This window comes from Podarcis muralis, chromosome 7 (assembly GCF_964188315.1).
Source record: "Podarcis muralis chromosome 7, rPodMur119.hap1.1, whole genome shotgun sequence".
NCBI classification, from domain to species: domain Eukaryota; kingdom Metazoa; phylum Chordata; class Lepidosauria; order Squamata; family Lacertidae; genus Podarcis; species Podarcis muralis.
The window spans coordinates 1,671,494-1,683,811 of NC_135661.1; the positions used below are offsets into that span (position 1 = coordinate 1,671,494).

Sequence of the window (12,318 nt, forward strand, 5' to 3'; positions counted from 1 at the left end):
ATACAATTTGATTTTTAATTGGCCCTGTTCTACCTTTATTACTTGTTGGTAAGTTGCCCAATTTGTGCCCATGTTTGTCTTTTTTACCGTTATCATCTCCACTGGGGATGCCCACCAGGGTATTTTGGGCTCTAATAGTCTGTAGTACTTATCCCAGACCTTGTATAATGAAATTCTTACTACAGTGGTGCCCCGCAAGACGAAATTAATTCGTTCCGCAAGTTTTGTCGTCTAGCGAATTTTTCGTCTTGCGAATCACGAAATCCCATAGGAATGCATTGAAAATCAATTAATGCGTTCCTATGGTCAAAAAAAGTCCAAACAAAGCCAAATTTGGTACAACAACAGTTTATTAACTGCTCTTTAAAGTCACACATACTGTAAAGAGCAGTTCAAAAATTGAAGGGAAAATAAATTAACTTTATAAACATGACAGAAAAACATTTAAAAATCAACAAAGTGTACAGTACATTTTCTAAGACTCTGGGGGACCACTCGAAGAAGGCTCCTCTTCCACTCTTTGCTTCTTGCTCAAGAACCTGTCCATAGTCTGCTGCTTCATCCGCCTTTTCAGCACCTCCCTGAAAGACGACATGACCCTCGTATCAAAAGTGTTCGCAAGGTCACGTGTCAGGTCCTTGTCAGGGTGGTGCCACTGTGCAAAAGCCTGCACATCTTTCCACTTCTGACAAATGTCCCTCAGTTCTTTGGAGGACACAACCTCCAGGAACTCCGCTGCAAAGTCTTCAGCCGCAGGAACATCAGAACTGGCAGCCTCTCCATGCCTGACCACGCTGTGGATGCCAGATCTTGTCTTGAACCGTTCAAACCAACCTCTGCTTGCCTTGAAGACTTCTGGCTCGCCTGAGGTTCCTGGCTGTTCCCGGATGAGGTCAGCGTGCAAGGCCTTGGCCTTCTCACAAATGACGGCCTCAGACACTGTGTCCCCTGCACGCTGCTTCTCTTCTATCCAGATGAGCAGCAACTTCTCGACCTCCTCCAGAACAGCTGGGCGGTTCTTCACGATCCTGGTGACTCCCTTGGCTGCATCAGTCGCCAGGATCTTCTCCCTCATCTTCAGGATGGTCCCGATGGTTGATGGATTCCTCCCGTACTCCCTGGCGATGTCCGTCACACGCATTCCGCCGTCGTGCTTCCGGATGATCTCCTTCTTCATTTCCAGCGTCACCTTCTCCTTCTTCCTCTCGCCGGCCACCGCAGCAGCAGTCTTCTTGGGTCCCATGGCAGCACAGCTCTTACCTTCGTAAACTCAGAAAAAGAAAAAGAAATCAGTGATGTGCTTCAAATCCAAAAAATTCAAAAGCACCCAGCCACCCACCACACAGAAATTAAAACCCAGAACCAATCCCAAACACCCCAACCCAAAATCCAAAATCCAACCCCCCCCCAAAAAAGTTTTAAAAGTTTAACTTGCCAAATGGATGCAAGAGAAGTTCTGGGAAAGCTTCAACAATCAATCACCGAAGTCTTCAGAAACCTCAAATGGCTGCAAAATAAGTTTTGGAAAAGCTTCAAAAATCACCAATGTCTTCAAAAACCTCAACTGCTCCCACAGACACCCACCCACCCACCACACAGAAATTGCAAACTCCTCCCCAACTGCTCCCCCTGCCCCTCCCCAACTGCTGCAAACCCCTCCCCAACTGTTCCCCCACCCAGACAAAAAAAAATTTCAAAAAATAACAACATGACCCAATGGTCCCAGATTCCTGCAGAAACCTCCCCAACCGTTCCCCCAGCCAGCCAGCACTCAGAAATTCAAACTCAGAATGTTTTTTTTTGGAAAAAAACAACCTGGCCCAATGGTCACAGAAAATCATAAAAATTCCAAAAAAAGCCCCACAAGCTCCCAGATTCCTGCAGAAACCTCTCCAACTGTTCCCCCAGCCAGCCAGCACTCAGAAATTCAAACTCAGAAAAATTTTCAAAAAACAACAACCTGGCCCAATGGTCACAGAAAATCATAAAAATTCCAAAAAAAGCCCCACAAGCTCCCAGATTATCGCAACCCCCCCCACAACACCAAGTCCTTGAATCCCAAACACCCCAACCCAAAATCCAAAACCCCCCAAAAAAGTTTTAAAAGTTTAACTTACCAAATGGTAAGTTTTGGAAAAGCTTCAAAAGTGAGCAAAGTCTGAGAAAAGGCTACCAAACCACGTGCTAAGAGTTGCTCCTCAAAGTCAAGTCGCAACTGCAGCTGTTCAAGCTAAGCACCCTTTGTTTTAACGGTTTTTAGACAAAGGAAACAAAGTCGCGAGACGTTTTCGTCTTGCGAAGCAAGCCCATAGGGAAAATCGTCTTGCGAGGCAACTCGAAAACGGAAAAACCTTTCGTCTAGCGAGTTTTTTGTCTTGCGAGGCATTCCTCTTGCGAGGTACCACTGTATATGATTTTAAAAGTCCTTATGCACTGCCACTTTGTTGTATGTTAGGTAGGCGTGCCATCCAAACCTCGTATTCCAACCTTCTAAATCTAATATATCAGCCTTCTTCAAGAAGGTGGGGTTGTTTTAAATGGTTGTTAAATGTGTTACGTTGATTTAGATTTTGTATTTGTGGGCTGGAGTGTTGTTTCAGGGCTCTTGTATTGTTTATTAGTGTGCATACATTGGTCTTGTGGCTATTTTTAGTATGTTTTTATTTAATTTATATTATGTTCTGATATTTTTATTATGAATTTTGTGCAGTGATTATTCTTATTATTTATTTTGTGCTTCGTATACTTGGTGTTGTGAACCACCCTGAGATTCAAAATCAATAAAATCAACAATCAAAAACAACATCAACAAGAAACACAACAACAAAAAGGTTTCCTACCGCTGTGTACGGAGGGTCGTGAGGGCAGCACCACTCCTCTTGGTCGATCCTGGTGGCGTTGATGTTCCTGGCGCTGGTCCAGACTGGATCCTGCGGAGAGCAGAAGATGGTATCTCTGCAGCACAACTCTGGTGTCCACGTTGCCTTGGCCTGGCGCTACTCCGGATGTTCTGTCAGGAGGAGAAAGGGGCTCGTTGAGAAACGTCCCATCCAAACAGCCCACCAGATGTCCCAATAGCCCACCAGATGCCTCACTCACCTGGCATGCAGCTCAGGAAGTCCTTCGGGTAAGGTTCCCTGTGAACGCAGTGGAGCAGCCTCCTCAAAAAGCGCTGGACCCTGCCTTTCTTCCGATGTCTATAGGCCCGCTGCACGATGTTCAGGCAGCTCCTCCCTGTCTGCCTAAGCTCTTCTTCCTCGTGCTGCTGCATCTCTTCCAGCCCTGAGTGGCAAGGGAGAAAGGTTGAGCAAGGCAGAGATGCACAGGAAAAGAGCCACCCATCAACAATATGAAAACAGCCGTCAGCTGTGTTTGTGTGTAAGAGAGAGCAGTGAAGTCACATTCCAATTCTCTTTGCATGTTCATCTTGTGGCACTTCTGCCTGAACATACATCTGAGAATTTGCCTTCCCCTGAAGACCTTTCTCAGCAGAAGCATCCCTCCCTGCCCTCCGTACGTCTCACTCACATGTTCCATAGGATGCCATGTCTTGATTGCGGATGAAACTGGCATCCCGGAAAGCCAGATGACCTAGAGAGAGAGAGAGGGCAAGAAAAGGGACGTCATCTGGGTGCAAAGCAAGCGGAGACAGAGGCAGCTTGGCAGGAGGACAGGTATGCTCTAGAGGCCTCCACCCTCACGGAGCACTCAGAGCAAGATCTGGGCACAGATGGAGGCCTACCTAGCAGGTGGCCTGGGGACATGTCCATCCTCCCTGCCATTGTTACCAAGACGTTTCTGTCCCTCCCTACCAGGGAAGAACGTTGCTTGACTTACCCAGAAGCAGAGCTGCCACCCTGGAGACTGCTGGCAGCCTGTTGGCAGACGGCTGCGTACATGATAAGGCAGCACTCCGAAGGATGCCCTTGCTGAAGGTCTTGCTCTGTGGGCAAAGACAAAGGAGAAGTGGCATCAGAGAGGCTTGAGAGCGCAGCAGAAGAGCCTTGCACTCCCAAAGACATGCCTGGGCAAAGCTGCCAACAAAGGCAGAGGGACCTTACCAGATGCTTGGCAGCCTGGTGGAGAGCAAAGTGGAGGCTAAATTTGTTGGAATGAGCCCACCACTTGACTTCTGGGGCTAGATGGGAAAGAGCCTTCCTTGCGGCCTGCAACACAAGAAGAGAAGAGGGTTACAAATTGCGGGACATAGTCTCGGAAGCTCCTGAGAACAATCCCTCCCTCCTACTGCATAAGTCCACCTCTTTGGCCCTCACCTTGGCCACTTCAAGGTCCTCGTCTTCGAGGTGAATGAGGACCACAACCAGTTCGTGAATGGCTTCCTCTTCTGTTGTTGTAATGGGAAGTCTTTGGTCTCTCGCCCAGCCCCGAAGCAGCCCCAGATGTTCGATGGCTGATGCTCGGACGGAGGCTTCCTCCTATAGGCAGAAAATATCAGAGGTTGTGTTTCTCATCAGATCAGGAACACCCTCCTGAAGCCAGAACATCTCCGCTGCATGGCAGTCTAAACCCCACCCTTCCTCTTCCAAAGCATTCCTCCTCCATTGGGTGTGGTGTCATGTTTCCCCTCATACTCACATGGGCAGCCAGGCCGCAGTATCTTGCCGCCAGCATCTCCAGGTCTTTCTCTCCCAGCTCCCTGGAATGGTAGGCTTGGTCTACCAGCTCTATCAATTCTGGGAGGACATCAGCTTCTACATCAGAGAGGGAATCCCTCAGGAAGGAAGGGTCCTACACAAAAGAGAGAATCTTTTCAAAGGTCTGAAAGGCCTCATGCCTTTTAGCACAGGCCCTTCAGTATTGTGCCAGGGAAAGAGTGCTGGGCCATGATTAGAATCGAGATCTGTACCCCCCCTTCCTCTGAGCATCACTTGCCATGCCAGAGTCCAGAAGCAGGGATATCCCTCTGACGCTGAGCTTCCGGACTTCCAGGCAGTCGTGTTCCAGCCAGTTGAGGAGCTGCTCCAGTGTATCTTCACAGGGATAGACCTCCAGACGGCAGCTGAGCAGCTAAAGAGGCCCAAAGAGAAAGAAACCCTTCAGGGATAAGAGGCTGAGGCAGGTTCTCCTTTTGCCCACCATTTGCAATTCTGCACAGAGCAAGCCCACTGAAGTGAATGGACCAAAGTTTGCCATGTACATCAAATCCAATGGGTCTACTCTGAGGAGCACTAAAACAGGCAACAGTCCTTAGGCTCAAAGTAGCCCAACACTCGGCAGAAACCAAGCCAGGGCCTCCTTGCTGCACCCATTTCCTCCCGCGTCAGTCCCCCTCACCTCGATGTAGATAGCTGCCGCGACTTGTGGCATCCCGGCAAAATCCTGGTCCTCGAGAGCAGCGATGATGCTTTCCACCATGGGAGGGATCCACCAGCTTCGCTTTCCGACGGCTCTGAAATGGAGAAGGAGATCTTGGTAAGGAAGGGAAAGACACCGCAGGAAGCAAACGGGCACAGTCCGATCCTGTGCCTTCAGCTCCATTTGCCAGGCCACTGGGGAAGGTCACCGCGTTCTTCCTCTTACCTCACCATGGCAGACAACCCCTGGCTGAAAGTCTCCCGGCAGAAAAGTTGGTCGACGATGGCCGCCTCCACTTGCTCTCCAGTGGTGCCAAGAAGGAGGTGCAGAACTTCCTTAGCCCCTCTGGAACCAAAGCAAGGCCAGTTTTACCAGGAGGGTCATTGGCACACACTCACATTCCTTCCCCAGCAGCCGCCTGAAGGAGAGCCTCCCTTGGAAAAGCAAGCTGGACTGGAAACCCCCCGAGGCTGAAGGGGAAAGGACTCCATTGGTCCCTTTGCAACACACTACTCACCCGAGGAATTCCTGATAGTAGTGGAAGTTGACAACCATCCCCAGGAGAGCGATCAGCAGCTGTGGGAAGTTCTGGCGCACAGCTGCCTTGTAGTCCTCCATCCTGAGGATGGCGTGCAACAGGCTGCTGAGATGTTGCTGGAAGAGAGAGGGGTGCAAGTCACTTTCTCTGCTTTTCTGCAGAATACAGGAACCCCTCGATATTACCCTGGGAAGAAGGAAGCCAGGAAGCAGGTGGTTGGTCCTTACCACTTGGGTGGCAGATTCCGCCAAGGGGCTTTGGTCAAGCTGCTCGGCCATGAGATGGATCAGCTTTTCTGGATCGGCCGATGGTAAAACCTCCTTCCATATTCTCTCGCAGTCTCTGTGAATGCAAAAAGAAGAGCAATGGTCAGATTCAAGTCTTCTGCTTGCTGCCATGCTCCAGAGAGAGGAAATGGCAGCAAGGGCTTTCTGAGCAAGCCCTGCAGCTTGCCAACCTCCCCCTTAGCCCAGTAGAACCTGGAGGGCTCCTTACCCGAAGGGAAACTGGAGGAGATATTGCACCACTTTGTCCAGGTGGTGGTGCGCCAAGATGGAGAACGCGAAGACGGCCATGTTCCTGCCTTGCACTGTAGGCCCCTGGGCGATCTTATAGAAGGCCTCCAGCAGCACCTCCACCTGTCAGAGAAAAGGAGAGGGTTGCTTGGAGAGTACAAGGAAGCGGGGCTGTCTCCATCCCTCATTGAAAGAGGGACCCTTGACCTGTGCCACCACAGCCTCTTCCTTCCAAGGTACCACTCAGGGTCCTGGGGAGCATTGGTTGCCTCCCCTACACCAAAGCGGAGAATCTTCTTCTCTCCTACCTTTGAAGACGCCTTACCTTCACTTTTGTGCCGCCAAACTGCTTGATGAAATCTAGCAGCAGGTGGGAGATGTCCAAGGGGTCGAAGCTGCTCTCAAGAACCAGGTCTCTGGCCAGGAAGCACATGGCCTCCAAGAGCTGCTCCGCAGGGAGAAAGGCGCCAAAGACCTGAAGCGAGAGAGGAAGGTCAGAGATGCCCACAGGGCAGGGCTGGGGAGCAGAAAGCCCAGGTGCTGCCTCTGCAGAACCCAGAACATGTGGCTTGAGAGACAGCGACTTACCCTGACAAGAGAGTAACTATTATTCACGAACAGCTCAGGAACCGGTCCTCCGGTGGATTCGAGGACCTCCTCAGCTCCGATGATGAGCATTTGGTTCCTTAACGTTCCTGCCAGTGTCTCTGCAAAGGAAAGCCAAAGGGTTAGTTTGGGTCTTGCTCACCCCACCCCATGCTGGGATGCATTCTTCCAGTCTTACCTTTGTTGCACCGCAGGATGGGCAGAAGATGGCAGAGGGCCTCTGCTGCCCGCTGCCTGCTCTCCGGGTCCGGATCCAATGCACAAAGGCAGGAAATCGCCACCAGTTGGCCATAGGAGCATGCATGAATCACTGCCGATGGCTGAGAAGAAACCCAGAGAAGGGACTGATCACCATTTTTCCCTATAACATTTTTATTCCAAACATTCCAAAACATTTAGCATCCTAAACCTAAACCCTCTTTTCCTAATCTTTGCTTTTTTCTTCTTTTCTCAGCCATTTTACTCACTATGGCCCAGCTCTGTTCTCCAAATTGAGTATGTGCTGGGATGCCTGGTCGTCCCTTGGGCACCTTGCAGGATGGGCCTAGAAGCAGCAGCCGGAAGGCCTTGACAGCCCTGCATGGTTGCAATGCTTCCCTTCAGTAAAGCCACTTCTGAGCTGGAGAGGAGGTGGGGTTGTGGGCTTCATGCCCTCCCCCCACGTACTCGGGGGCTGGCTTGCAGCCCCCGCGAGAGCAGGGAATCCTCGGGCGCGTCATCTCCCTTGCCAGCCAATCGGCTGGCCCGGGAGGCGTGGCCAGCGCTATTTAGGGCCGGCGCGGCTGAGGATTTCCCTCTTTCTCCCAGCGCCCCAGCTGCTCCGGTTTCCCCACCCTTTAGGTTTGGCTCTTTGACATTGCTATGGACTTCGGTTGGTCGCCGTCAAGGGGCCTGGCAGGAATTTTTTCCACTTGGCAAATTGGCACCAGCCATTTGGCTTTTTGCCTACCTCGTAGCAAATTGTCACAACTTCCTCGGCATTGGCAGTGAGGCATTGGTAAGGGTATTGTTATGCAGATGAGTGGGGGGAGGAAGCGCCATCACCTTCCCCCATATCGAAGGGTAGTCCGGTAAAGGATTCCGTGGGGCGTTGCCCTGTCCGAAGCCTATGGAGGTGTGGGCCTAAGGCACGCCCCGAGCGGTGACCCCGGGGGAGCTCCTAGTTGATGTACATCAGCAGGACTCCCCCTACTGGTGGTTAACCCTTGCCGGTCTTCTAGCAATCAGGCTGAAGCCGGTTAGTCGATAGGACCAATGCCTAAGCCAATACCACTCAATTCCTGTAATCAATAAAGTTGTGGCCTAATTTTGCCCATTAACCTAAAATACTGGTGTCCTGTGTCTTTATTTCCGTGGGGGAGGCGGGAACTCGCCACGCAACTCACATGTTCCTGGATCTTCTGCAGGAAGGCGCAAAGATCTCGGAGCGCCTTCCTTCGGATCATCCCACTCTTTATTCTTGCGACGAAATCCATAAGTCTGTTGTTCAGCTGGTCCCTGCTGCCGCTTTCAGGAGGAAGATCAGCCGCATCCAGAGAAGCTGTGGTTGGGATGCTGAGGGGAGACAGGAGTAGCACTTTTGTCAAAAGGGTTTATTGCCCCCCATCCTTCAAAGACCCCAAGCACCACCACCATAGAAATGGATCGGGGTTTTTTTTAAAGCAATTGATTATGGGGGAGGGGATTAGCACAGGATTACCTTGGAGGAAGATCCTCCCCATCTTCCAGGCCGATTTCCGATATTTGATCTTCATCAAAATCAATTCCCTGTCCATGAGAAAAGAGAAACAGGAACATCAGAATGTGAAGAATGGATCAGACCCATTCATGTTTTTGTGTTCATCAGGAAAGCACAGACGAGGTAGGTTGGGAAACAAACTGAAAATCTCTGGCCTCCATTTCCTTAGAGACCTTATTCATCCTTCTATTCATTGAAGCCTTCGGTTAAGAGTTTGGGTGTAATCCATGACACCTCCCTTTCCATGGAGACGCAGGTTACAACAGCCAAAGTGACATTTTTCCACCTTCGCTTACCTTACCCGCCCCAACCTGGCCACAGTGATCCATGCGATAGTCACCTCCAGGCTTGACTACTGTAATTCGCTCTACGCGGGGCTGCCCTTGAAGCTGTCCCAGAAACTCCAGCGGGTGCAGAATGCTGCAGCGAGGCTCCTCACGGGGTCTCTGCCATGGGAGCATATTCACCCAGTGCTTTTCCCGGTGGAGTACAGGGTCAGATTTAAGGTGCTGGTTTTGACCTTTAAAGCCCTTCACAGCCTAGGACCCTCGTACCTATGGGACCGCCTCTCCTGGTATGCCCCACAGAGGACCTTAAGGTCCATATATAGCAACACCCTAGAGGTCCCGGGCCCTAAGGAAGTTAGATTAGCCTCAACCAGAGCCAGGGCCTTCTCAACACTGGCTCCGGCCTGGTGGAACGCTCTGTCTCATGAGACCAGGGCCCTGCAGGATCTGATTTCTTTCCGCAGGGTCTGTAAGACAGAGTTGTTCCACCTGACCTTTGGCTTAGAATCAGTTTGATTCCCTCCCCCTCTTTCTATTTCCTTTTCCCTCCCGTGAAGAGGCTGCATCCTAATGTTTTAATGTTGTATCTTAATCTTTTAAATTGTATTTTAATCAACGTTTTTTTATTATTGGTTGTTAGCCACCCTGAGCCCAGTCTTGGCTGGGGAGGGCGGGGTATAAATAAATTTTATTATTATTTTTATTAGTAAAGGAGCCCCTTTACTACATGGTGGCAGCGGTGGGATGGAACTTCCCTGCAGAAAGGCACTTTGATTTTAAATTGGCACGAATCTTTTGTGTACTAAGGCGTTTTATTTTTGGGGGGGATAGAGATAGTCAGGAATTATGGAAGCCGGGGCTCCCCAGGAATACACTTTGCGAACTGTGGACGAATGGGGTCCGGGTGGAGAAGGCAGTTCCCTTCCTTCAGAGACAACCCCCCCTCCCAACCTCCAAGTCCCAGAGTGGAATCTGCCTCCTGGTTTTCGGGAGATCCCGAGTCGGAGAGAGAGTTGGTGGACGCCTTAAGAACTGTTTGGAAGGGTGGGCAAGAGTCCTGCAACTTGGAGAGAGAGAGGGGCGCGCCAGTTAACCACCCCTTGTCTCCTTGTGAGGAAGTGGAAGCTGGGATGGCCTCCACACGTCCTAGAGGGAACTATCTTGTTTATGCAGAGCCTAAAGAGATGGAGTTTTCAGAGGGCGATGCGGTTGAGTGGGTGCAAAACCATTCTTATGGGGCAGAGAGTCAGCCGGATGGCTTATGAGTATCAAGATCTGCCGCAGCAGCTGCAAGAAGTGTCTGTGGGAGACTACCGTCGAGAGTGTCCATCGTGCGACATTCGCAGAACGGTGAGACGGCGTTCCCCCACCCCAGGACGGGTCTACTCGCCAGTAAGAGCTTGGGAAACTGGTGGAGCGGTGCGATGGTACGCGGCGGAGAAGAAGGAGGAATTTCTCCCTAGACCCTCGCGTGTATACGCGGCGGTGGACCACCTGCGTCCGGAGGGATGAGCGTCTCGACATCCTGTTCCAAGGTATGACTACAGTCACGAGGAGCCACGAGGAGAAAATGGCAGGCAGTCTCCTCCGGGGCTAACTTTGAGCAACCTTAACTGGGGGGCATTTCCGAAATATCAGCCCCCCACTGATGTTCTGAGTTATCTGACTCTTTTTGAAGTAACCTGCCGAGATATGGGGGTGTCCCTGAAAATGTACATGCCAATTTTGCGCTCCCTAATTTGTGGAGACCTAGCCGAATTGATGGGCCATCTCCCCTCATCCCAAATCCATGACTATGAGCGCTTTAAAAAATTAGTCATGCACTTGTCAAAAATGTATAACTTGCTGTTGAAATGGAATACACAAGATGAAACGGTTAAATCAGCAGTGATTAAGTGGGCACAGGATATTGGTCATAACATTATGTTTGCTGACTGGGAACAGTTGTGGACCACAGGTATGAAATTTACGGCATGTAATTCCTTAAGAGAGAATATTATGAAAATGATATACAGGTGGTACATGACACCAGTCAAGCTTGCAAAAATCTATCACTTGCCTGATAACAAATGTTGGAAATGTAAAGAAAATGAAGGTACATTCTTTCACCTTTGGTGGATGTGCCCAAAGATTAAGGCGTTCTGGGAAATGATATATAATGAATTGAAAAAGGTATTTAAATATACCTTTCTGAAGAAACCAGAGGCCTTTCTCTTGGGTATTGTCGGCCAATTGGTGCCAAAGAAGGATAGAACTTTCTTTATGTATGCCACAACAGCAGCAAGAATACTCATCACAAAGTATTGGAAGACACAAGACCTACCCACCTTGGAAGAATGGCAGATGAAGGTGATAGACTATATGGGACTGGCAGAGATGACTGGCAGAATCCAAGACCAGGGAAGAGAGACAGCGGAAGAAGATTGGAAGAAATTCAAGGACTATCTTAAGAAATATTGTAAAATTAATGAATGTAAGAATGACGTTGGTTTAGAAAATATGTGGTTTCCAGCTGTAATGGATAAGTAAAAAAGAAAAGAAAGGTTAAAAATTAAATGAAAAACAAGGGAAAGGATTTGCTGAATAATAAATTAGAAATTGGAATACAGAAAGGGGAGGTATGAGGAAGTCGGGGAAGTAAGTTATAAGAAAATAAGGGTTGAAATTATACTTGTTTTTATTTTTTATTTTTTTGTATTACTGTATTGTTTTGTTTTGTTGTTATAAAAATTTCAAAACTTTAATAAAAAAATTATAAAAAAATAAAAATAAAAAATTAGTTATGCAAAGGCATGGACTTCATCCTGAGAACTATCGGAGGGCTTTCTGAAAGGGGGATAAGTCTGGTCCCTCAGACAGCATTGCTGTGTATTCTGCGAAAATGGCCCAGAACTTTGAACTTTGGCTTTCAGCTGAAGGTGTGTGTGGCTTTGAAGAACTCAATAATAATAATAATAATAAATTTTTATTTATATCCTGCCCTCCCCAGCCAAAGCTGGGCTCAGGGCGGCTAACAACAAACAGAATAATCCAACATTCTAAAAACATTCATTATAAAATTAATTAAAATCAAATTGATGGCAACCATTAAGCAAAATTCTGTGCAGATTGCCAGAGGAGGGGGTCAGGCTGCGCCCTGACCAAAGGCCTGGTGGAACAGCTCTGTCTTGCAGGCCCTGCGGAAAGATGTCAGGTCCTGCAGGGCCCTAGTCTCTTGTGACAGAGCGTTCCACCAGATCGGGGCCGCAGCCGAGAAAGCCCTGGCTCTAGTTGAGGCCAGCCTAACCTCTCTGTGGCCTGGGATCTTCAGGATGTTTT

General features: G+C 49.3%; 1 protein-coding gene and 2 long non-coding RNA genes across 3 annotated transcripts; all 3 read right to left on the reverse strand.

Moving 5' to 3' along the window:
* Positions 1-2,663: 2,663 nt before the first annotated feature.
* On the reverse strand, positions 2,664-3,603 carry LOC144328317 (uncharacterized). Its single transcript, XR_013393499.1, has 2 exons — positions 3,529-3,603; positions 2,664-3,282 (listed from the first exon to the last, which is right to left on the reverse strand). It is a non-coding gene; the product is annotated as an uncharacterized LOC144328317 (long non-coding RNA).
* Positions 3,604-5,547: 1,944 nt separating this feature from the next.
* LOC144328312 (uncharacterized) lies at positions 5,548-6,884 on the reverse strand. Its single transcript, XM_077930982.1, has 3 exons — positions 6,695-6,884; positions 6,350-6,492; positions 5,548-6,196 (listed from the first exon to the last, which is right to left on the reverse strand). The coding sequence occupies exons 1-3, from the start codon at positions 6,800-6,802 to the stop codon at positions 5,830-5,832; spliced, it is 618 nt and encodes a 205-aa protein (XP_077787108.1). The 5' UTR covers positions 6,803-6,884; the 3' UTR covers positions 5,548-5,829.
* Positions 6,885-6,964: 80 nt separating this feature from the next.
* Positions 6,965-8,866, reverse strand: LOC144328313 (uncharacterized). Its single transcript, XR_013393494.1, has 3 exons — positions 8,675-8,866; positions 8,361-8,529; positions 6,965-7,295 (listed from the first exon to the last, which is right to left on the reverse strand). It is a non-coding gene; the product is annotated as an uncharacterized LOC144328313 (long non-coding RNA).
* Between the last annotated feature and the right edge of the window lie 3,452 nt (positions 8,867-12,318).